Source organism: Acartia tonsa, chromosome 10 (genome assembly GCF_053477335.1).
Source record: "Acartia tonsa isolate MP-2025a chromosome 10, ASM5347733v1, whole genome shotgun sequence".
In the NCBI taxonomy this organism is placed as follows: domain Eukaryota; kingdom Metazoa; phylum Arthropoda; class Copepoda; order Calanoida; family Acartiidae; genus Acartia; species Acartia tonsa.
This window is the reverse complement of record NC_137269.1, coordinates 2,531,990-2,558,320: the sequence shown is the minus strand read 5'-3', so window position 1 is coordinate 2,558,320 and position 26,331 is coordinate 2,531,990. Positions and strand designations below refer to the sequence as shown.

The following is a 26,331-nucleotide window of genomic DNA, read 5'->3' as shown; positions in this document are numbered from 1 at the left end:
CAATTTTTCTTTCCCTATAGTCCCCTTTCCTTTCACTCCCCTTCCCTTAAAATACCCTTCACATTCAATTTCTTTTCCCCTTTATTCTCCTTTCCTTTCACTTCCCTTCCCTTAAAATACCTTTCACATTAAATTTTTCTTCCCCTCTAGTCCCCTTTCCTTTCACTCCCCTTCCCTTAAAATACCCTTCACATTCAATTTATTTTCCCCTTTATTCCCCTTTCCTTTCACTTCCCTTCCCTTAAAATACCCTTCTTATTCAATTTCTCTTCCCCTTTACTCCCCTGTCCCTTCACTCACTTCCCTTAAAATACCATTTACATTCAATTTCTCTTCCCCTTTACTCCCCTTTCCTTTCACTCCCCTTCCCTTAAAATACCCTTCACATTTAATTTCTCTTCCCCTTTACTCCCCTTTCCTTTCCTTTCACTTCCCTTCCCTTAAAATACCCTTCACATTCAATTTCTCTTCCCCTTTCCTTTCACTTCCCTTCCCTTAAAATACACTTCTTATTCAATTTCTCTTCCCCTTACTCCCCTTTCCTTTCACTCACCTTCGATCCCTTTAAATACCCTTCACATTCAATTTTTCTTCCCCTTTACTCCCCTGTCCCTTCACTCACTTTCCTTCCTTGTCAATCACCATCTAACTTCCCCCATCTCTCACCAAAAAATAAAATCTACAAATGAAGTTATAGAGTAGATTCGATACTAAAAAAACATTTTTTTTTAAATACAAAATGCTTTAAACTTAGTTTATTAAAGATAAGATTTAAATGTTTTTTAAATATTGCAGAAAATGCCTGCTACTCAAAAAAAAGTTTTAAATTACAACCTAATTCTGCAATAGCTAAATCCAAAATAGCCTAAAACTTAGGATGGTAACATTCATAAGAGAATATCTCAAGTATTACAGACCAAAGAACAAAGTGAGTTGGTTCTACTAGTATATAATAAGACGCAATATATTTCGAGAGGTTTCGTGATTTTCTTTACAATTAACGATTACACGTATAGATAGATAGATCGACAGATAAAGAAATGTACAAAGACATACTTTTGATTCCATGACCTTTGTCTTTAAGACCACTTTAGGGGCATTTGCGCTACAATTTAAAATCTTAAAAATAAAATTATCAATTTCACATTTAGGTATTTAAAGAATTAAAACAAAAATTATGCCTAATAATCCTAGGAATCTATATTCCAAAAATCAAGGGAATTAGCATATCTCATGAGATATTGTTTTCAAAAAGCTTAAATTATTATGTTTACTTTCTAAATCCTACCTAAATGTTACAGTGAGTACCATTCCATGTTTAGAATCGTAACGGACGGACGTACGAACCGATCCTTATTATAGAAAATCTTTGGTTTAAATACAAACTTATAACATAAAACATTTATTTGATTTATGAAAATAAAATTCAAGAGATCGTTGTACTTCTTAAAACAAGAATAATTATGCTCATAAGTAGCGCAGCAATAGCAAGCAAACATCTTTTTGATGTAAGAAAGAGAAGTCAGAGAAGGGAGGGGACATTTGACTGTAAATTATGCCGGTACCCAAAGTTTTCTAAAAATGATTTCTCATTTGTTTGCATAAAAACTTTTGGGGGCTTAATATTTATTTAACATATTGCTAACAATGTCCAAATTTTTTAACCAATAACTTTTCTCCACAGAATGGGTGATTTTGTTTATTATCATGTCTTAAAATCTGTAGGTTATCTCAAAAAGATATTTTTTGCATGGTTTTTAAACCGATCAATAACAGGTTCTAATCCATACTGAAAAATCCTTTATAGCATCGTATTACAGACAATTTTCCACGAATTTTAAATTAAAAATCATAAAACTAAGCAAAGGTGGTTTTAATCGTATAAATTCTTATTTTAATATCCGCAGAAAGCTGTCTATAATACGATGCGATGAATAACTATTCTTCATATATCTTATTTAATTTTATTATTTTGCATGTTTAATACCTGTCAATAATCTCTTTAAGGGCTAACCGTCGGATTGATGTACGACGTACGTAAAATCAATATATCCTTGTTATAGAGTAACTGCGCTACTTAAAAATAAAATTACTAAATTAACAACATATTTTATATAAAAAAATTGGCATTAATATTTTACTATATACTAAAGTACAAAAAATATATATACATTAAAAAAAAAAATTAAACACAGAAAAATGATTGTTGTGCCTTTCTTTAATTGCTTTTGTTAGGTTAGGTTAAATAAGGTTTAAGAGAGTTATATAGAATTAATCTCCCCTTAGTCTCTTTGCTATTGGTGCGCTGAAGGTTTGAAGATTGTTTTATAAACTATTATAACAATAAAATATATTATTCTTTTACTTTAATTCCATAATTCTTTTTAAACTACTATTTTTTCTATTGTTTTAAAAATACATTAATTTCTCTTAATACGATATGATACATAATTCTTCAATATGGCTCAGAACCGGTTTAAATCCAGCGGATTTGAAGCCATATTGAAAAAAATACAATTTTTTTATAATACTGTTTGTCTTAGATAATATTTTAGCAACGAAATTTTACTCTTATAATGTTATTTAAGTAAATCCCCGCAAGGGTTAGAAATTTTTTTTTTCTTATCAAAAACAAAATAATAAAGGGGGGGGGGGGTGGCAGTGTTTTTTCAAGGGGTGGTATTAACCTTAAGGGATGAGGGTAATCCTTTTCCCCAATGTAAAATATCAAGGAAAGGGGGGGGGGGGGGGGTTCATTACCCTTCCTACACCCCTCTCCTAAACGCCAATAGGGCATACAATGTAAAAAAAAGACACCTTCTTTCTCGCAAGCAATTGACCAAATCAATAAATTATTGATTAATAAAACTCGCTACTATTATACGTAATCATCCTTATTATTAACTATTAACATGTCTATTAAGATCTAAAGAACGTCAGACTCCTGAGTTTCTTTTGTTTCAGGGAAATATTCCTCCTCTGAGCTCTAAAAAACAAAAAAATATTGAAACAATAAAAACAATGGCGACAACATCCATAAAAGCGAAGGACAAACGAACATCAACACTTGTAGAGTGTCAGAACTGAATAATCAGAATATAAAAGTTTAAGTATAAACTATATTTAAGTAAAAGACTGCTTAAAAACAAAATACTGTTAAAGGACAAACTTACATTTTAAGGACTTGATTATAGAGAAACTTCGTTTATAACATTGTACTTTGTTGTTCTAGGAATCAGTATTCCAAAAATCAGATTAATCGGATCATTATATCACATAAAAATTTGTTGTTCAAAAAGTTAATAATCAATATGTTTAAAATAGACGTACGAACATTCTAGTAACGATTATAGAGTTGCTACTAAATCGTACCTTACTACTACAGGAATAACTAAGCAAAGTTTGAAATCAAAAGGACAATTCTAACATGCCTAAATTAACGAGCTAACCGTTATGGACGGACGGACCGACCGACCCAATTATAGAAAAGCTTTGCTTTTAAAAATTATCAAAAAATCATGTTTTACCTTTCTATTTCTCAAACTTTTCCATGCTTCAGCTATATTAACCCTAAAATTAAATTAAAATTGGGATCGTGGAAAGAAAACGAATTAGCGAAATTTGTCATATTTTCATAGTAGCTTTTGAAAGGTTATTTTAGGTTAGGTTAGGTAAGTTAATATTAATGATTGCCTGCAGGATTAGAAAATTGGCCTTCCTAGGGGCTAGAAATAGGAGAAAAGCTACTCTGAAAATATTTCGAAACCCGCTACTTAATTTTCTTTCTATGATCCAAAGATGGTTAGAATTCAATTAATTTTAGCTGGATTATTACTGGTTCTAAACCATTATGAAAAATCATGTATCGGGCCCTTATGTAAAAGTAACGGGATGTCTATGATGCACCGAAGGATCTCGTTAACCACTAAAGCGTTAAGGTTCTCCTTTGCAATGTAGCTTCTCAAAAGGTCCTGGGAAGGTTTATAACTTTATTTTTTGGAGGGGGTGGGGGTACCTCCACCCTTCCAAGAGAAATCGCCCCTAGAAAAAAAACAACAACCCCTCCAATTTTAATTTTTTCCTTTTTCTTAAATTAAAATGGGGGGAGGGCGAATCCTCACCCCCTTCCAACCTTAAGTGCCCTTTGTTTTCAAATGGTATGAATTTGTTGTTGCACGAAATATTTTCAGTATGGCTTTGAAACCAATTGATATCCGCTGGATTAGAACCGGTTCTCAGCCATACTGAAAAATCATATATTGCCTCATATTACAAAAAAAATTTCTAATGATATTTTTTTAAAATCATAATATTAATACCAATTCTTAGCTCAGGCTTTCGCCCTCTCGGGGCTAATAAATCTTATAATTTTTTATCTTAATTTCCGCGGAAAGCCTTCTATAATACGATGCGATAAATAACTATTCCTACTTTTTTCCCTGAATTGATTATAAATAACACCCACAACTAAAACGTCAGCAAAAAGGTAATTATTCATATTATACAAGCTTCCATTAAAAAAGAAATGGGCTGATTGTCTGTATGTTTGTATGTTCCTTAAGATCCTTAAAACAGCTGTAACGACATATATGTATGTGATATTTAAGGAAGCTATATATTGGTTCTTAAAAGATTAAAGTTTTAAAGTAACAGGATATCTATCTGTAGCAAAAGATCTCTGAACTGATACGGTTCTCCTTTAATGTGAAACTTCCTATAAGGTCAAACTTTTTTTGTTAACCTTTTTAAAAGCTAAACTTGAATGTGGCCCTTCACCTCGCCCCCCCCCCCCCCTTAGGATTTTATAGACATAGCGTAAAAGTATTAAAACCGTACAGACGCTATTTATATAAAAGACAAAATAAATGAACGAAAAAAAGGCGGAATTTTTCATTATTAAGTTAGTTGATCTATAACTGCCACCCCCCCCCCCACCCCACCCCCTATTAATTAAGTGTAAGATTAGGTATCAGAGGGGTTAAAGCCCCGCTAGGTTAGAAATTTTAAAAAAATTGTGATGGGAGGGGGGGGGGGGGGCTGTTTAAATGTAAAGACAAATAAAGGATTCTACTAAAACCCGAGGTGACCAAAATAGACATAATTTATGCTCTATATATCTATATATTTTGACGTAGATAAAACAACAGAATGTAGGAAAAATAAGGACAATAATAGACAATAATTTCCATATGTTAACAAGCTAAAAATACATTAAAAACACAATAATAGCAAACTATTAAACAGTAAAAGTTAGGCTCAATTTGAGTCTAGTAAATTTAATGTAGTACATGGGTAACATAGAAATACATAACACATAATGTAGTGGTGTGAATTCATTTGTGCAGTTATTTCATATCATCCAATTATTTTACTTAATGCCGTTTTATAAACTCCCCCTTCCACCAGGAAGGGAGGGAACATTGGACTTTACATTACACTAATCCCCAAAGCTTTATAATAACGTTTTCTTATTCGTTACTTAAACAATGGGGGACTTATTATTGTATTTTGATTGGTTATTCAGGTAATCTAGAGGTTATCCAGGTTCAGGTATAACAAAATAATACCTGTAACCTATCTATTCATCTATTCATCAATCCAATTATCTACTATTCTATCTATCTAATTATAAATCTATCTATCTATCTATTATAATTTACCTGTAATCAGAAACGCAGGTGAGGTAAATGATAGGATTGGCTATAACAGGAAGCAAAGACGACCATACCAGTAATATCTCATATTCTAAAATAATCATCACATGATAATTAATCTGTTTGTTTGTCTTTCATCTGTCTGTCAGTTTGTTTGTCTTTCAGCTGTCTGTCTGTTTGTCTGTCTTTTAGCTGTCTGTCTGTTTATTTGTCTTTTGTCTTTAGATGTCTGTCAGTTTGTCTGTCTTTGAGCTGTCTGTCTGTCTGTTTGATTGTCTTTCAGCTGTCTGTCTCTTTTGTCTGTCTTTTGTCTTTCAGATGTCTGTCAGGTTGTCTGTCTTTCAGCTGTCTGTCTGTTTGTTTGTCTTTTAACTGTCTGTCTCTTTGTTTGTCATTCAGTTGTCTGTCGGTTTGTTTGTATTTCAGCTGTCTGTCTGTTTGTCTTTTAGCTGTCTGTCTGTTTGTTTGTCTTTCAGTTGTCTGTCAGTTTGTTTGTATTTCAGCTGTCTGTCTGTTTGTCTGTATTTCACTGTCTGTCTGTTTGTTTGTCTTTCATCTGTCTGTCTGTTTGATTATCTTTCAGCTGTCTGTCTGTTTGTTTGTCATAAAGCTGTCTGTCTGTTTATTTGTCTTTCATCTGTCTGTCTGTTTATTTGTCTTTTGTCTTTAGATGTCTGTCAGTTTGTCTGTCTTTGAGCTGTCTGTCTGTTTGTTTGTCTAAAAGATGTCTGTCAGTTTGTTTGTCATTTAGCTGTCTGTCTGTTTATTTGTCTTTTAGCTGCCTGTCTTTTAGTATGTCTTTTAGCTCTCTGTCTCTTTGTTTGTCTTTTAACTGTCTGTTTGTGTTTTTGTATTACAGCTGTCTGTCTCTTTGTTTGTCTTTCAGATGTCTGTCGGTTTGTTTGTATTTCAGCTGTCTGTCTGTTTGTTTGTCTTTCAGCTGTCTGTCTCTTTATTTGTCTTTCAGATGTCTGTCGGTTTGTTTGTATTTCAGCTGTCTGTCTGTTTGTTTGTCATTCAGCTGTCTATCTGTTTGTCTTCTAGCTGTCTATCTGTCTGTTTTACATCTGTCTGTCTCTTTGTTTGACTTTCATATGTCTATCTATCTATCTGTCTGTCTGTCTATCTATCTATCTGTTCTGTCTATCTGTTCTGTCTATCTGTCTGTCTGTCTATCTATCAAACTATCTATCTATCTATCCATTTATCTATCTATTTCTATCTATCTATCTACATTTTACATACCCATTTCACTGGAGAGTGTATTAACAATCCGGTTTCCATAACTAACCTCTAACAAGTTTTGAAACTGGATAATATCTAAAAACAACAAAAAAAAACCAGTAAATATCCAAGACCATATATCAAATTAATAATTACGGAAGCATGTAGTCATAATCTTATTGAAATAAGGCAGAGAGTTTAAGTACCCAAAGTTTTATAATAATGTTTTTTTATTTGTTGGCCTAACAATTTTGGGACCTGAGTGAATTTTGAACCAACCGATCAATATTGAATAAAAGTTTTAAATGTGTTAAGCCAACAAATAAGAAAGCGTTATTATAAAACAGCCCATTGTCCCCTCTCTCTCTGGATATAAATAGTTAAATATCTTGGGATGAGGCTAACTTTCGGAAATTATTTCGTATCATTTTAACTAAATATAAACAAGACAAGGATGACAACATACATAAAAGCGAAGCTCTGAAACGGTAGGACAAACGAACATAGATACTTGTAGAGTGTCAGAACTGAATAATCAGAATATAATTTTTTTTATCAAAGTCGAACGAAACAAAATTGTAAATAAATCTGTTGCTGCTTCGCTTTATAACCTGTACCTAGCTGCTACAGGAATCATCATGCAAATTTGAAATAGATACCTAGATTAACGATAGAGCTAACAGATACGGACGGACAGACCTATCCTAATTATAGGTAAGCTCGCTTTTAAAAATATTTGTTAATACCTATGAAGGGAGGGAAGGTACATTGGGCTGTTAATTACACTAGTCCCCAAAGTTTTATATTAACGTTTTCCTATTCGTTGGCTTAACAACCTTGGGTACTTTTGATTAATTTTTATTAGTTGGTTCATTAAGTTGAGTGTCTTTACGCTTCAACAACTAATTGTAATCTACATAAGGGCTAATTTAGTGTCTAATCATTAAGGATGTATATTAATTTATCGGCAATTGTCTTATCCCTTAAGATCCCAGTTACCTACCTATGGGAGATTTAACCGCGACAAAAAATAAGGATAGGGCTATACACATCTTGTAAAATCTGTTCAGCTTTCCATCCTAAAATAGATAGATAGATAGGTTGATAGATAGATAGATAGATAGATAGATAGATAGATAGATAGATAGATAGATAGATAGATAGATAGATAGATAGATAGATAGATAGATAGATAGATAGATATGTTGATAGATAGATAGATAGATAGGTAGATAGATAGATATATAGATAGATGAATAGATAGATAGATAGATAGATAGATAGATAGATAGATAGATAGATAGATAGATAGATAGATAGATAGATAGATAGATAGATAGATAGATAGATAGATAGATAGATAGATAGATAGATAGATAGATAGATAGATAGATAGATAAATAGGTAGGTAGATAGATAGATAGGTTGATAAATAGATAGATAGATTGATAGATAGATAGATAGGTTGATAGATAGATAGATAGAAAGGGAGATAGATAGATAAATTAGAGAGATGGATATACAGATAGGTAGATAGATAGATAGATAGATAGATAGATAGATAGATAGATAGATAGATAGATAAATTAGAGAGATGGATATACAGATAGGTAGATAGATAGATAGATAGATAGATAGTTAGATAGATAGATATATAGATAGATATATATCTATCTAATAGATAGATAGATTGATATATAGATAGATAAATTAAGATAAAAAGCAAAATAAGGAAAAACGTATTTACTTTTTGGCGTTTATTAATGTTCTAATTCACCTTTTTTTTTAGATATTTATCGCATCGTATTACAGACAGCTTTCCGCAGATAGAAGAATTACAAATTATAATATTATTTCTTAATTGTGTTAGTTTCGAGGGGCCGGAGGGCTCGGGCATACCAAATTAGTATTAATTTTATAATTATTTTTCATTCTTAAAAAATTGTTTCCAATACCATATTATACATGGTTTTTCAGTATGGCTCAGAACTGGTTATAAACCAAGTGGTTTCGTTGTCATACTGGAAAATAAAAGACTGGTTTCTTTATCTACCTATCCAATTATTCCTCCCTTCCCCCTGTCCTAACTCATCCCATCTCTTTGTCTGTTTAGCTGAAAATACACATTTCACACTTTAGTTTAAAATTAATCCGCTAGGCTTTATAATTTTGTATGTTATCTCATATGTTTATTGCCCAAATATACATCAAGTATATAAAATGCATTAAAATCATTAAATTTGTTACAAAAGTTAAATGTTTTTTTAATTGTTTTTTGATACTAGCTATAAACAAAATGACGTTGCTAACAAAAGAATTTTCTGTTTTATATATAATTTAATGGCTGACGTTCAGCAACGGTGCCAGATGTACACATTTTGTGCGTAATGTACGCATTTTAACTTTTGGAAAATGGACTTTTATAAGTAATGTACACATTATCAAGTGAATGTACGCCCCCTCACCCCTCTTCCCTTTTCTCTTTCCCCCTTCCCTTTTTCCTTCCCCTCCCCCACAAATGTACACATCAAAGGCCCAATGTACACATTTTTTGTACACATTGATCTAAAAAATATCTGGCAACTATACGTTAGCATCACAATGACAATTAACTAAATTTCGATGTACAATCAATTACATTTATAGAAAACGATTTCTTGAAGGAGTTGCAATCCCACTTATCATGATACAACATAGTAAAGATTTATAAAAACTAAGTACAAGTACATAAAGCTCAGAGCCAACTAATAAGACTACGTGGACACAGAACATTGGTTACCATTTTAATTAGAAGTCTAATGTCCCCTCTTTCCCATCACTTTTGAATATAAAGTAAAACTAAACACTTTAAAGCAAAGCTTTTCTATATAAAGGTTCGCTCATCTATAGCGGTAGCTCCCATCGTTAATTTTGGCATGTTAGAATTGTCCTATCGATTTTCAATTTTTTAGGATGTTTCCCCTAACAGAATGTAGAATATTTAGCAATCATTACCAGAAAGTCCATACGTCCATTCTAATACAATAATTTAATTAATTAAGTGTATAAATTAGGCAACTCTAAGCGAAACCGTTTTGTAGATCTTTTATGCTCTGAAAAATAATAACCCTATTATATAAAGTAGTAAGCGTTTTTTGTCTGTCCCGAAGGATCTCGCTAACCGCTGAACCGATATTGTTTTCCTTTACAGTGAAGCTTCTTATAGGTCCTGGGAAGGTTTTAAACTATTTTTTGGGAGAGAGTCTTCACCCCCCGCCCCCCTCTAAAAAAATTTGTTTTACTCTTTTGAAACTTAAATTTTAAATGTGATAAGGTCGACTTTTCCCACTCCTACCTTAAGTGCCCCTAGAGGCTTCTAGGGGCGTAACCGCTAGTTACTTATAATAAAGTAAAAGGATGTTTGTTAGTTTGTCTGTCTGTTTGTACCGAAGGATCTTGCTAACCGCTGAACCTGTTGGGTTCTCCTTGACAGAGTAGCCTCCCCATGAGGACCTATGAAATAGCTATCTATCTATTTATATCTGTACCTTAGTCCATCTGGTTGTACAAAGTAGCAAAGAATATCTACCTTAGTCCATCTGGTGGTACAAAGTAGCAAAGAATATCTACCTTAGTCCATCTGTTGGTACAAAGTAGCAAAGAATATCTACCTTAGTCCATCTGGTGATACAAAGTAGCAAAGAATATCTACCTTAGTCCATCTGGTGATACAAAGTAGCAAAGAATATCTACCTTAGTCCATCTGGTGGTACAAAGTAGCAAAGAATATCTACCTTAGTCCATCTGTTGGTACAAAGTAGCAAAGAATATCTACCTTAGTCCATCTGGTGATACAAAGTAGCAAAGAATATCTACCTTAGTCCATCTGGTGATACAAAGTAGCAAAGAATATCTACCTTAGTCCATCTGGTGGTACAAAGTAGCAAAGAATATCTACCTTAGTCCATCTGGTGATACAAAGTAGCAAAGAATATCTACCTTAGTCCATCTGGTGATTCAAAGTAGCAAAGAATATCTACCTTAGTCCATCTGGTGATACAAAGTAGCAAAGAATATCTACCTTAGTCCATCTGGTGGTACAAAGTAACAAAGAATATCTACCTTAGTCCATCTGGTGGTACAAAGTAGCAAAGAAAGCATAAGTAGGATGGCCACAGGGGCTAAATATGTCAGAATAACTGAACAAAGCATCAAATTGTACCCTAAAAAAAGTAAAAAACATGAATTAAAAAGAAATATATAAAATATATGAATAAAAACGAAGTAACGGGTTTCGTCGTATTTTCACAATAGCTTTTGATAGATTATTTTAGGTTAGGTTAGGTAAATGTTAATGATTGCCCAGCAGGGTTAGGCAATTGACCCCCAATGGTTAGAGCACCCGTTTGCTTATAAACACATAGTAAACCCCAAGAAAAATTATCCTAGAAAAAAATCGCAATTTAAAATTTTATAAAAACCATATTAAAAGTGGAGGGTTGATATAATCCCCCCCCCCACACACACTTCCCCCAAGTGCCCCTAGAGGCCTCTAGTGTGTCTAAATAATGGTTTTTACCTGGGTCACGGATAATAAATCTACTGTCGGCCTCCCTAAATGGATCGACTTTCACAAAGCAGTTAGGTCTAGTTTCTAAATAGATAGATATATAGATGGACATATGGATGGTTGTACAGATGTTTTAATTATCAAATGGATTGACATCACAAAGCAGTTAGGTCTAGTATCTAAATAGATAGATATATAGACAGATAGATAGATGGATATACAGACTTACAGATTGACAATACAGATGTTTGAATTATCAAATGGATTGACATTCACAAAGCAGTTGTGTTTAGTTTCTATATAGATAGATATATAGATGGACATATGGATGGATATATAGATAGACATATGGATGGATATACAGACTTACAGATTGACAATACAGATGTTTGAATTATCAAATGGATTGACATCACAAAGCAGTTAGGTCTAGTATCTAAATAGATAGATATATAGATAGACATATGGATGGATATACAGAATTACAGATGGACAATAGAGATGTTTGAATTATCAGATGGATCAACATTAACAAAGCATTTATGTCTAGTATCTAAATAGATAGATATAAAGAAGGACATATTGATTTTAAAATATTTTTACAGATAAATATACAAAAAAATAAGATATAAAATTAGAAAAAAAAGATAGTTAAATAGATTGATAATTTGATAATTGTTTATTACTCTAGGCTTAACAACTTTGGGGACTTTTATTGAATTTTGAATACTTGGTTCATTAGGTTGAGTGTCCAAACGTTTCAACCACTAACTATAATCTACAGAAGGGATAGTTTTATATCATCATTGGGGATGTAATTAATTTATCGGCCATTGTCTTATCTCTTTATATACCTGGAATAAGCTGCATATTAGAAAAAGATTTTGTTATTTTTCGCATCGTACCATAAACAGCTTTCCGCGGATATAAAAATGTAGTTTTTTAGCCCCGAAAAATGTGTCAAGTACCTGTTTCAATGTTGATAGCAGCAGGAATCCCAAATCCGAATGCCAGCAAGAATGACAAAGGAACAAAGAGGCGCAGCCACTCTCTCAGTCGAGGTTCGTCCTGTTTGAAAATAAAAAAATTATGAGAATATTAGGTTTTACTGTATCTTACTACTAGCGGCTACGCCCCTAGAGGCCTCTAGGGGGCACTTGAGGAGGAGAGAGTCGAATTTAATAATTAAATTTCTTATTTTAGATTTTAAAAGAAATAGTAAAAAAAATTACGTTTGATGTTTGTTTTTCGTTGAACTCTCTTTCTAAAATTGAGAAATTTTAAAAAAATTTAATTTCTCTAGGGAGGGTGGTGGTACCCTCCCCCAATATAGTTATAAACCTTCCCAGGACATATGAGAATCTACCCTGTTAAGGAGAACCCGATCGGTTCAGCGGTTAGCGAGATCCTTCGGTACACACAGACAGACAGACACACAGACAGACAGACAGACAAACATCCTGTTACTTTAGTATAAGGATAGAGATAATCTTGAGACATCTATATTACAAAGTAGAACAATGTTTGTCGGTCTGTTTGTACCAAAATCTCGCTAACCGTTGAACCGATCGGGTTCTCCTTAATAGGGTAGCTTCTCATCGGTCCTGGGAAGGTTTACAATTATTTTGGGGAAGGGTACCACCACCCTCCCAAGATAGATTACAAAAAAATAGAGAAATTTTTTTTACGTAGAGACTTGAACGCAACATAGAAATAATTGCATATTTGAAATAAAAAAACCCACTAAAGTTAGTTATAAAAAGTTAAAATATTTAGGATAAAGCTAGCTTTCTAAAAATTATATATATAGTCGAAAATTTTCGTTGCCTGTACCTTGTATATAACAAAAAATAAACAGAGGCCTTTGTCTGGTAAAAATCTCTTTTAAGTTTGACGAAAAATTTGGTCAGATGGACCATCAAGAAATACTATGTCTATTCTATTTATAAAATCTTTCTAAAACGTAGGTTTGATACTAATAATCACATTAAACTTAACCTAGCCTAATAGTATATCTAATTATTGCATAGATATCAATCTATCATTCTATTTATCAATCTATCAATCTATCAATCTATCAATCTATCAATCTATCAATCTACAAACCTATAAATCCATCAAACTACTAATCTATTAATCTATCAATCTATCTATTAATATACCAATCTATTAATCTATCAATCTATCAATTTATCAATTTATCAATTTATCAATCTATCAATCCATCAATCTATCAATCTATCAATCTTTCAATCTTTCAATCTTTCAATCTTTCAATCTTTCAATCTTTCAATCTTTCAATCTATCAATCTATCTATCAATCTATCAATCTACAATTCTATCATCATTCTATCATCAAACTTACATCATATTCATCAATAGGATCGAACTCTCCAGGTAAATCATCCCTGCCAGGATAATCCAAGCTGGCTGACTCCCATAGGTCACTACCGACTGGACTGACCGACCTCTGGCCCCGACCATTTGTGTACTCCTCCTCAATACCACGCTGAAAATAATCATAATTTAGACAAAATATTAGGTAATATTTTTGAGAGGCTTTAGGCTATTTGGGGACTAGTGTAATAAACAGCCTATTGTCCCCTCCCTCCATGTGTAGGTACGCTGAATGATGAATATTTAATAGATTGACGCTCAGACTGACCCTAATTAAAATGTAGCTGCGCTATTATGTTAATCCTTTTGTCTGTCCGTCAGTCAGTCCGTAACGATATGGTCGAAATGTGATTTTATTGGATGCTATTTAAGATAGACAGCTAAATTTTTGGCGTTGTTAAAAAAGGCCTACCCCTACGAAAGACCTACTCTACATAAGACCTACTTACAAAAGACCTCTTCTAAAAAAGACCTACAAAAGGGTCGATTTTTAAAAAAGTAAGGTTGAATCGGGTTTGAAACCATTCCGTTATGTAGCCAACACTCACTTTGGACAAACTATCGGCCTTGATTTGCTTTAGGGTTGGACCGGATACTTTTTTGGCCGGATACCAAATATCCGGCTGATTTCTAATGCCGGATATCAGGTATCCGGCCGGATATCTGGCCAACGTTGGATATTTGACAAATTATCGGATATCCGGGTATCCGGATAGTTTCAATATCCGGTATCCGGCTGGATATTGAAAATTGCAGGATATCCGGGCCAACCCTATTTTGCTTACCATCGGACTAAGAAACTGTTGCTGCTTCATACGGCCAACTTGTGATCCGCCGTACTCGGAACCTAAAAATATTTCCAGTATAGCTATGAAACCGATTAATATTCGCTGGATTAGAACCGATTCTCAACTAAAAAATCAAGTAACATAGCGATTAGACAATTTTCTGCGAATAATAAAACAAAAATCATAACAATACTTTTGATTTATATTAGATTTTATTAGCGAAGCTACTCTAAATTCACAAATGTCCGTCCGTCCGTAAGTGAGATACTTGATTTTTTCGGCTCGCATTCAAGGAACACGGATGAAATTTTTGTCAACATTCTCATTATTTAAACACCTATAAAATGTCTATGGCGGTCGAACTGCTTTTTAACAGGTTTTTTGCTATTGTTATAGGTTCTACACCGACAAACCTCATAAAGGGACAAACCTCCTAATGGGACAAACCTTGCGGTTTCGCCACTAGGGGCCCTTGAGGAGGGGGGAGCTGAATCCAAAGACTCATTTTTTAAATTAATATTTTTAAAAAAGTAAAAAAATATCTTTTTTTCTATTGGCGATTTATCTTGGGAGAATGGTGGTACCCTCCCCCAAAATATTTTAAACCTTTCCGAGACCTATGAGAACTTTTACAAACATCCTTTTACTTTATTATAATGATTGTCTTACTTTTTCTATGACCAGTGAACATTTGCTTGTTACACTTTTTTGGGCTACGCTACTTATGGATGTTGTCATCCTTGTTTTTATTAAAAAATAACTTTAAACGAAGTAAAAAAATGGTAAACATTACCTAAAACCGACCCATTCAAAGATTTTGAAAATCCTCTCCTAAGAAATATAAAATTGTTAAGCCAATAGAAATCTTTTTAAAAGCAAAGCTTTTCAATAGTTAGGGTCAGTCCGTACGTCCGTCCGTCTGGGACCGGACGGTTAGCTCTGTTGGGTTAATTTTAACATGTTAGAATTGTCCTATCGATTTTAAACTTTGCATGATGATTCCTATAACATTTAGGTACAATTTAGAAAGCGTAGCCACTCTATAATCGTTACAGACAGACAGACATACAGATAGTTCTACTTTGTATTATACATAGATAATCTTATATTACACTATCTTCTTTTCACCCCTGGCAAATGATCAGTACCATGCTTACCTGAAATCCCCTGTCTGATTTTGACTCTGGCTCGCAGGTCTCTGGCTGGCAACACTGGGTGCCCGCCCAGGGACCTAAATATACATCCTTATTAATGTACATCCCCAATGATGATTCACAAAATTAACTCTTCTGTAAATAACATTTGGGTGTTGAAACGAATGGACTACACTCAACTTAATCAATGAACCAAACAATCAAAATTCAATAAAAATGCCCCAAATTTGTTGAGCCAACGAATATGAAAACGTGGAATAAAACCTTGGGGACTAGTGTAATAAACAGGGCAATGTCCCCTCCCTCCCTGTGTTACATGTGACACAACCCAATCTGTCCCGATTTTGTATCACTTTGAAAAGTGCGATTCCAGTTACGTCATATACGTTTCGGGAAAGAAAAAGGGAGGGGGGGAAGAAAATCTCTTCAAAAGAGATGGGAGAAAAAGGAAGAGATTTTCTTCCCCACTTCCCTTTTTATATGACGTCACAGGAATCGCACTTTTCAAAAGTGATACAAAATCGGTACAGATTAGGTTGTGTCGTTACATATCACCATATGAAATAACCTACCCTTTGCATTTGCTGAGAATGTGGTTGTGACTGGTGGGTCCTCTGGGTGTAGCCACTTCTGGCTGACATCCGGCTAGAGGCAATCCTCAAAGATGGCTCCCTATACAATAGCAACATTAAGAAAATCAATTTTTTGAGTTTTATATATTAAATACATAAATTGTATAAACAAATCTATTCATGAAGCTATCAAAGAACCTATCAATAAACTTATCAAAAAACCTATAAATAAACCTGTCATTAAACCTATCAATGATCATATCAATAAAACAATCTATGAAAAAATATTACCAAGACTTTCAATAAACTTATTAATGAACCAAACAATGAACCAAACAATGAACCAAACAATGAACCAAACAATGAACCAAATAATGAACCAAACATGAACCAAACAATGAATCAAACAATGAACCAAACAATGAATCAAACAATGAATCAAACAATGAATCAAACAATGAACCAAACAATGAACCAAACAATGAACCAAACAATGAATCAAACAATGATCCAAACAATGAATCAAACAATGAATCAAACAATGAACCAAACAATGAACCAAACAATGAATCAAACAATGATCCAAACAATGAACCCATCAATGAACCAAACAATGAAACTATCAATGAACCCATCAATGAACCATTAATGAAAATATCAAAGAAAATATTAATGAACCTATCATTGAAACTATCAATGAACCAAACAATGAACCCATGAATGAACCCATGAATAAACACATGAATGAACCCATTAATGAACCCATGAATGAACCCATTAATGAACCCATGAATGAACCCATTAATGAACCTGTCTATGAAATTATCAATGAACCCATTAATGAACCTATCAATGAAACTATCAATGAACCAAACAATAAACCTATCATTGAAGGATTAATTAATGACTGTATGAAGGATTCTATCAATAAATCTATCAATGAAACTATAAATCGACCTATCAATAGTTCTATCAATAACTCTATAAATAAACTTATTAATGAACCAAACAATGAACCTATCAATGAACTTACCAATAAACCTATTTATGAACCTGGAATTTCTATTTAAGTATAAAAATGTATACCTGGATGGAGCCCGCGGAGGTGGAACCTTTCTGGTGTACAGGATGAGGGCCAGTGTGAATAATAGAAATGGATAAACAGCATTGAGAAAGAAATCAAAGAAAACAGCCACCCCACACCAGGCTTAAATAAAAAAAAAACATTTATATTTTTAACTCGAATGAAGCTTAAAGGGACTGTGAATGTAATCTTTTCTTATCTTAATATCAAATCTTAACTTTATCTCATTCATAATATCTCACAGATAGAGCAAAACGCGCTTTTTCCGACGATTTTTATAAGGTAAAGGGAAAGGAAGAAAATTTCCATATTATATAAAATGTGCATTAAATTGCTTTTTTCTCCCATTATAGCTAAAATTAAACCTTTTTACATAGTTCTTGATTTTTCCTAACGGTTAAGCTGACTTTTAACATAATCCTTGCTTTAAACCAATGCACACTGGTCTGGAGGGGTCAACAATTCAATTTTTCCTACCCATCAATTTAGACAAAAGTTGACCTGCCAGCCTTTAAAGACATCCTGGGCCACCTTTATTTTAAATATCAACCCATGTTGATAATATGTTTTTTGAAATAATTTGGGGCCAAAGCTGCAGAACCCTAAAATCTAAGAAGGTATTGTTGACATTGATAAATTGGCTATACTTGCTTAAATGTGATAAAATCAAATATCCGCATGTTGGAAATTGTCCAACTAAAATAAGTCCTATATAAGTTCAAAAATTATTTATAACACAAAAAATGGTACAAAATGCAAAAATGTGTTTTTTTCTTCTCAGTTTTTAAGATAAGGGTAAGTTTGGCAAAATTTTGTTAGTGAGTATTCTCTGAGTGTCGCGCATGTTCATTAAAGAGAATTTGTTGGTATTGTAATTAGCTTCATATTTCACGATATATATGGCATCCGATTTTGTTCGTTTTGTGCATTATAAAAGAAAATAAAATGTATGTCGTAAAATATTGCTTATTATTATAACGCGACAGCGTTCAATAGTTGTATTTGTATAACATTGGCCTCTCTGGCCTCTGATTGGTCGAAACACGGACCATGTCTCTCTTATTGGTCAAAGCTATTATAACGAGCTGTCATTGGACAATTAAAAAAAATCTCTGTCCTCTGATTGGTCAAAACTATTCGTTAGTGTGGGCGTTAGTGTGTGGGCGTTCGTGTGTGTGTTCATTTGCTTCATTAGACATAAACACATTTTTGTTAGAGCTTTATTAAATATTTTGTTAATTAAAAATTACAATTTGCAAGACTTTAAAGTATCAAATAGATTCTTTTTAAAAGTATGTCTTTATAATATATTAAATTTATATAAATATTTAAAAAATATATATATGTATAAATGGGTTAAAACTGGAAATTAACCTTAAATAAAGGCGAAAATTTGAAATTCAGCTGGTGCAAAACCAGTTTATTTTAAAAATTTTTTTACTTCACATGAAATTTAGCCAATGCAATCGCCTGTAAAAACGTATTTCAGAGTCGTCTTGATTGGACACCTCCTTCCCCCCCTAAATGTCCAATAAAACCTCAAGAACGGCAAAATCAGACTTTAAAGGTCATTTTAAAGGTCTTTGATCTTCGAGGTCATATATTTTTTTTCTCATAAATGGACTCCCTGGCCCCTAAAACCCCCATTTTGCCGTATTGGGCATCAAAATTGGCCAAAATACGGCTAAAAACGAATTGTTGACCCAAATCTCCGTTTTCGGACCAGTGTGCAATGTATAGTTACTTAGAATGTAGAAGTTGATAAAAAGAGCAATATTTGTTATTGAAAACCAAATACAATAACAAAGCTAGAAACAGGTTTTTTTATTAGTATCCAATTAACTTTAGATGGCCCATCTCTCGCCCACCTTTAATTACAAATTTGTAAATAATAAAGACGCAATATTTCTTTATAAACAGTATGATAAAAGTGTAAACTAATTCTCCAAAGTGGGTTATTTATTGTCCAACACAATAAAAAAGGATATTATTATTTTAAATAACCTATAAGATTCAAACCTTTGTAGACAGTGAGGTATTTTTTTTGTCAATAATAAGAATTTAAAATAGGTCTTTATTACCTAATTACTACATTATAAAAAAACTAATTGGCAATTTTATATCATAAAATAAATCCTTAACAGTAAGTAAATTGTTTCAACTATCTATAACAAGTTAAATATCCCTACAAACATTATAAGAAACAAAACCGTTCAGATTTTCCCTGTTTTTTCCTTTTTCCCTCCCAAACAACATAGAATCAAGGCATTATTGCTGGATATATTTGTTAATAGGACGTTTTTGGTTGATCAGTGTAGTGAAATGTGCTTAGAAAATGTTAAGATTTGATAATCAGATGAGAAATTGTTTGTCTTTATATCTGTATGTCTGTCTGTCTGTTTGTCTGTTTGTCTGTTTGTCTGTTTGTCTGTTTGTCTGTTTGTCTATTTGTCTGTTTGTCTGTTTGTCTGTTTGTCTGTCTGTCTGTTTGTCTGTTTGTCTGTTTGTCTGTTTGTCTGTTTGTCTGTTTGTCTGTTTGTCTGTTTGTCTGTTTGTCTGTTTGTCTGTTTGTCTGTTTGTCTGTTTGTCTGTTTGTCTGTCTGTCTGTCTATCTGATTATATGGTTGTCTGACTGTCTGTTTGTAGGTATGTCTGTCTGTATGTCTTTCTTTCTGTCTGTCTGTCTGTCTGTCTGTCTATCTGTTTATCTGGTTGTCTGACTGTCTGTCTGTATGTCTGTCTGTCTGTCTGTCTGTCTTTCTGTCTGTCTTTCTGTATGTATGTATGTCTGTCTGTCTATCTATCTATCTATCTATCAATAATACTTTCTCCTCCACTGAAAGTGACCAGACCCTCTGCCAACCAATCTAAAATAATAAAATTTATATTATTATTTGTCCGCAAATACGAAAATATAAGCTTTAATTTATTGTAAAATTTAAGAATTTTATTTTGTGTATGATCATTGGGAATGTAAATTAATTTATCGGCCATTGTCTTATCCCTTTAGATCACTGGATAATATATATCTATAGATATATAGATTCTATAATATAAAGTAGTAAGTTTTTTTTGTCTAAAGATCTTGGAAATTGAAGGTCCGAATAGATTGTACTTTTCAGGGAATCTTAAACTATGTCTATGGGTGGTTTTAGGCCATGTTTCTAATATCCCCAAACTCCCCTGGAGACAAGGAGCGAAGCAACTAGTTTTTTTATAGAGTAGGATCGCTGCTGTATAATTTACCTAGCGCTGCTGGGAAGACTATCAAACATACAAGTAGATCTCGTATACACAGGCCAACTATAGCTATATGCGGTACCTAGATAGATATATAGATAGATGGATAGATAGATAGATAGATAGATAGATAGATAGATGGATAGATAGATAGATAGATAGATGGATAGATAGATAGATAGATAGCTATATGCGGTACCTAGATAGATAGATAGATAGATAGATTGATAGATAGATAGATAGATAGATGGATAGATAGATAGATAGAAGTTAAATAGATAGATACAGTGGCGTGTACAGGATTTGGCCGGGGGAATGCTCATTTTTCACACGAGGGGCTATTAATTAGTCCCCCTCCTCATTGAATGTCCCTTTGGGCTATTCAGATTTACTTATACCCTAAAAAGTCTGTTTTAAAAAAATATATATAGAAGTAAAAAAGTTTAATAGATATTATACAGTTAATATACAATTAGATGTTATAGTTAATATACAATTGTTAGTAAAATTCACGTATTGGTCATATATCCAAAACAACCAATAAATAACTGTTAAAACTATTTATAAGCAGCTTCTACCAATAACGAAATTAATTCGGGAAAAAATCACGAAACCTATACGTGTTTTTCAGCTGTCGTTGGGGGGCAACACATCGTAAAATTGACGACATCTCCATTTGCCCACCAAATATTAATTTAGATTTATTTTGCTTGTTGGTTATACCTATTCCTGATTTATAAGAGAGCAAAAGATACAGCTGTTCTAGATATCTTAAGCATCAACATACCCCTATTAGTTGACTGAGAGAGAGAGAGAGAGAGAGAGAGAGAGAGAGAGAGAGAGAGAGAGAGAGAGAGAGAGAGAGAGAGTGGGGACAATAAGCTATTTAAAACACTAGTCCCCAAAGTTTATAATAACGTTTTCATATTCGTTGGCTTGACAGTGAATTTTGATTGGTTCGTTCATTAAGTTAAGAGTGCATCAATTTATCGGCCATTGTCTCATTCTTAAATAGTGGACCAAATCTTCCTGATTTAAACAGAAAGACATCCGAGTACTATTCATAAAGAGGCACATTAAATGAATTTTTTTGATATTTAAACCAAACTAAATTTTAAATGTCAGTAGATGTGACCCGGCCTAATATTTTTTTTTTTCATGCCAATTGTATTCTTATAATAAAGTAACAGGATTTTTGTCTGTCTATTTTTCTGTTTTTATGTCTGTCTGTTTGTACGGAAGAATCTCGCTAACCGCTGAACCGATCGGGTTCTCCTTTACAGCTTCCCATGGATCCCGGTAGGGTTTATAACTATTTTGTGGGAGGGTAACACCACCCTCCCAAGAGAAATCGCCCCTAGAGAAAAATTACCCCCCCCCCCAAAAAAAAAAATATCTTTTCTTAAAATAAAAATAAAATATGGATTATTGAATTTAACTGCCCCTTCCTCAAGACCCCTAGAAGCCTTTAGGGGCGTAGCCGCTTCTACACAAGAATAAAGAAGCAATTTTTGTTCTGTTTAAAAATCTACTTAGGACCCCTCATGGTTTATAACTATTTTGTGGGAGGGTAACACCACCCTCCCAAGAGAAATCGCCCCTAGAGAAAAATTACCCCCCCCCCCAAAAAAAAATATCTTTTCTTAAAATAAAAATAAAATATGGATTATTGAATTTAACTGCCCCTTCCTCAAGACCCCTAGAAGCCTCTAGGGGCGTAGCCGCTTCTACACAAGAATAAAGAAGCAATTTTTGTTCTGTTTAAAAACCTACTTAGGACCCCTCATGGTTTATAACTATTTTGTGGGAGGGTAACACCACCCTCCCAAGAGAAATCGCCCCTAGAGAAAAATTACCCCCCCCCCAAAAAAAAATATCTTTTCTTAAAATAAAAATAAAATATGGATTATTGAATTTAACTGCCCCTTCCTCAAGACCCCTAGAAGCCTCTAGGGGCGTAGCCGCTTCTACACAAGAATAAAGAAGCAATTTTTGTTCTGTTTAAAAACCTACTTAGGACCCCTCATGCCCATAGCAACAAAACTCTCCCATACCCTTTCATTTAATAACCCTTATAGATTTTAATCCGATTTTGCCATCCAACCCCCCTTTATTATTATCCTCGCCCCCATTTGAATAAATCTTCATCCCCCTCTCGTATTTGTGATTATAACTATTTATTTATGATAGTTAGAGTGTCTTTAAATTCGTGGATTTTAGAATTTTGGTGGGTAAATTAAAAAAAAATGTCTACACAAATAAACTATTTTTAGCAAATGCGTTGAATTATATTTTAATGTGTAGGAAAAAGCAGAAAAATAGCCTAAAACAATCCCGTTAACCAAGTGAAGCTTCCCTAAAATGAAGAACTTAATCAGTTTAGTGGTAATTTTAAAGCTAGAGACTAAAAGCCTTGCGCACCTAGCATCTATAGAAGGAGGATATCCCTTTCAGTTTACTTTTAACATCCAACTAAACTCAAGGTTGATCATATTATTTTCTTCTTTTTTTAGCAACATTTTCTGCCTTTATAGTTCTACCAATTTCTTTATTTTTACCTATCTTTTAATATGTAAGTTAAATTAATATGATTTATGTCATTTAGACTGAAGAGGGTGAAATGTCCACCGAAATATATTTCAATAAAAAATAACTAAGAAGTATCAAAGACTTTTTCACTCAGTGAATTTATCAGAGGATATAAAACTCTAACGGTGCAGTAGTTAGCGAGATCTTAAAGTACAAACAGTAAAACCTTACTACTTTACATAATAGCCAATACTCTAATATGATATCCGTAGTAAGATTTTTTTTTGTCTGAAGGTAAGGATCTCTGAAAATAATAACCCAAATTGACTATACTTCTCAATGAAGCTACTATATAAATGATTTGAAGTGGTTTTAGGCTATTATTCTGACACCCCTCGCCCTTCTCTAGAGGGCGAGGCTAGGGGTGAAGTAATTCTAAAATATACCATTTAAAAATTTTTGAAACCATCTAACGATGTCTCACTATCTATCGATCTACCTGTCTATCTATCTATCTACCTGTAGCATAGCGCGGGGGCAGGTAATGTACCCCATCAGATATGTGATGTTGGCCGCCAGTCCCGCCGCGAGGGTTATCCCGAGCAGAGCGCTGTAACCCCATCTGTAAAGTATAAAATTTTGTTATATCGAGCAAAGACGTCCAAGCTTTTTTTATTTGGGGTGTTACTGTTGAGTTGGATAATCTTGATTTTTATTTAGATTGTTATAATATAATAAACAATAGAAAGTTATTTTATAGTTATTTCTCGCATCGTATTATAAACGGCTTTCCGTCGACTAAAAAATGTACAATTATAAGATTTAAACCAGTTTGTTAGGTCCCGAGATACCGAAGACATCGGCTAAAAAACTGGTTTTAATCTTATGATTGTGCATTTTCATATTCAAAGGAAACTGGATATAATACGATGCACAGTGGGATCAGTATGGCTGAGAACCGGTTCTAATCCACCGGATATAATCGGTTTCGAAGCCATACTTTAAAGTGCAAAATTTTGTTATATACAGGGGGATTAATTCAAGTGATTTTTATAATATGTATTAAGTTAGTGAAAAAAGAAGTTATAAAATAGTGATATTATTGTAATTTTAAAATATTTCATAATATTTGTTTCAATATTTTAACAAAATACCCTAAAACAAGGATGACAACATCCATAAAAGTGAAGTCTAGTGAAAATAAAAGCCAGGGATCCTAAGGGATAAGACAATGGACGACTGAATGATACTCATTCCCCATGATGATAAACAAAATACCCATTTGAAGATTTTAAAACTATTTTAGAGATGCTACTCAACAATAAACATAATAGGACAATTTTAACATGTTTGTTTATATAGCAAAAACTCCTTACGTTTTAATTTAAAATTGACAGGACGATTCTAAATTCAAGATATGATTGCTATCCGATACTGACGTACGGAAGTACTAAACCTATATGTAGAAAAGCATAGATTTTAACAATTTTTGGATCATGGAAATAAAACGAAGTAGAGGGTTTCGTCGTATTTTCACAGTAACTTTTGATAGGTTATTTTAGGTTAGGTAAGTGTAAATGATTGCCCCACAGGGTTAGGAAAAGGCGCTGCAGGGCTAGAGCCCCCCGCAGGGGCTAAAATAGGAAAAAAGCTACTGCGAAAATACGACGAAACCCGCTACTTTGTTTTCTTTCCATGATCCCAAATGTTTTTACCTTGTATAGTATAACGAATGTTCCGGCTGCAGATACTTAATCGTCTTTTCCGTTCCCGCCCACGGACGGTAGGAAAATAACGCCATTGTAACGGCGATATGTTAACGTTATTTCCTTGATTATAAATCACTTTTTATATCGTTTTTTTTATTATATTTTACATTATAAGGAAGTATAAATTAAACACATGAACGCTTTACTATTTGTTATTGTTGTGTTACTGCCTAAATTTTCTACCTGTCTGAATTTCTTGCAAACCAACAGGAATAATAAAATAGCGATTTTTATATAATTTAAAAGAAATAACAGTAAAGTATTATGTAAATTTCAAAATTACATATTATACCAAATAAAAAAATAATTTAGTATAACAATGTAATTAACTTAAGCAATAGATTGTTTGTTTGTCTGCTTGTTAACCACCGAACCGATTGGTTTTTACTGTTAAGACAAGCTTTAGGGAGCTCCCGGGATGGTTATAGGCTATTTTTTCTGTAGCTTCCTCTACTCTTTTTTTATAAAGAGCCTCTAACAAAACAATAAGCCATTTATAGGATCTTAACTTACAATCACATACATACTTTTTACCAGAGATCTAAAGGGATAAGACAAGGGCCGATAAATTTATGTATATCCCCAATGATGATACACAAAATCACCCCTTATGTAGATTACAATAAGTTGTTGAAACGTATAGACACTCAACTTAATGAATCAACCAATGAATGACGCCCCCAAAGTTGTGAATCCAACGAATAAGAAACGCTATTAAAAAACTTTGGGGACTAGTGTAATAAACAACCCATTGTTTCCTCTCTCTCTGACTTTTTACCCTCTTATAATTTTTCTATTTTGAAAAATTGGTTTTATGGATACATTGTTCGGAACACTGTGTTTTAAGGCAATATTACGCCTTCGTGACGTAAAGGATATGTCTTTGAGAAATTGTTAGATTATTTTTAAGATATATTTTTTTTCATCCATGATCTTTAAAACTTTGATACTGATTGGTTGCTACAAACTGACAATAGCCATTTTCTTATATTAGAAGGGGTTAATTTTTTGACTATTTAACTTGATACCCCCCTGGGCTATTTTAGGGGGGTGTATCAGATGGGGTTTTAACCCTCGTCTAGGGGGTCAAGGGGTTAAAGGGCGTAAAGGGGTGTTTACTCTCCCTATTTTTTGAAAAATTAAAGAGTGGTCTAAGGGTCGGTCTAACAAAACTGGTATTAATATTATAATTTTATTTCAATATTCGTAGAAAATTGTCTGTAATATTATGCTATACATAATGTTTTCAGTATGGCTTAGAACCGATTCTAATCCAGCGGATATTAATCGGTTTCGAAGCCATACTGAAAAGTGACACAACCCAACCTTTCCCGATTTTGTATAATTTTACGGAACACGATTCCAGTGACG

General features: G+C 33.2%; 1 protein-coding gene across 2 annotated transcripts; it reads right to left on the bottom strand.

The window, feature by feature from the left end:
* Positions 1 to 1,389: 1,389 nt before the first annotated feature.
* On the bottom strand, positions 1,390 to 25,123 carry LOC145330899 (uncharacterized). Of its 2 annotated transcripts, none has more exons than XR_013883577.1 (18): positions 24,907 to 25,123; positions 23,711 to 23,813; positions 20,669 to 20,744; positions 20,248 to 20,289; positions 17,425 to 17,545; positions 16,339 to 16,438; positions 15,770 to 15,843; positions 15,406 to 15,443; positions 14,610 to 14,671; positions 13,793 to 13,936; positions 12,396 to 12,495; positions 11,437 to 11,511; positions 10,939 to 11,080; positions 7,882 to 7,957; positions 6,900 to 6,974; positions 5,661 to 5,745; positions 3,528 to 3,570; positions 1,390 to 2,986 (listed from the first exon to the last, which is right to left on the bottom strand). XR_013883577.1 is itself a non-coding variant. In XM_080175565.1 (18 exons), exons 1-18 carry the CDS (start codon positions 24,990 to 24,992, stop codon positions 2,927 to 2,929), a joined length of 1,461 nt encoding a protein of 486 aa, XP_080031691.1. In that variant the 5' UTR covers positions 24,993 to 25,123; the 3' UTR covers positions 2,109 to 2,926. The 2 variants fall into 2 exon arrangements, 1 of the variants encoding a protein (XP_080031691.1); XM_080175565.1 differs by having other exon boundaries at positions 2,109 to 2,986; positions 10,980 to 11,080.
* Between the last annotated feature and the right edge of the window lie 1,208 nt (positions 25,124 to 26,331).

Excerpts from the sequence above, each read along its gene's own strand:
- LOC145330899 (XM_080175565.1), bottom strand. The coding sequence starts at position 24,992 with ATGGCGTTATTTTCCTACCGTCCGTGGGCGGGAACGGAAAAGACGATT. Across the intron at positions 20,290-20,668 it reads AGTCTTCCCAGCAGCGCTAG|ATTGGTTGGCAGAGGGTCTG; the intron begins GTAAATTATACA and ends TTATTATTTTAG. Across the intron at positions 2,987-3,527 it reads AAAGTTTGAGAAATAGAAAG|AGCTCAGAGGAGGAATATTT; the intron begins GTAAAACATGAT and ends TTTGTTTTTTAG.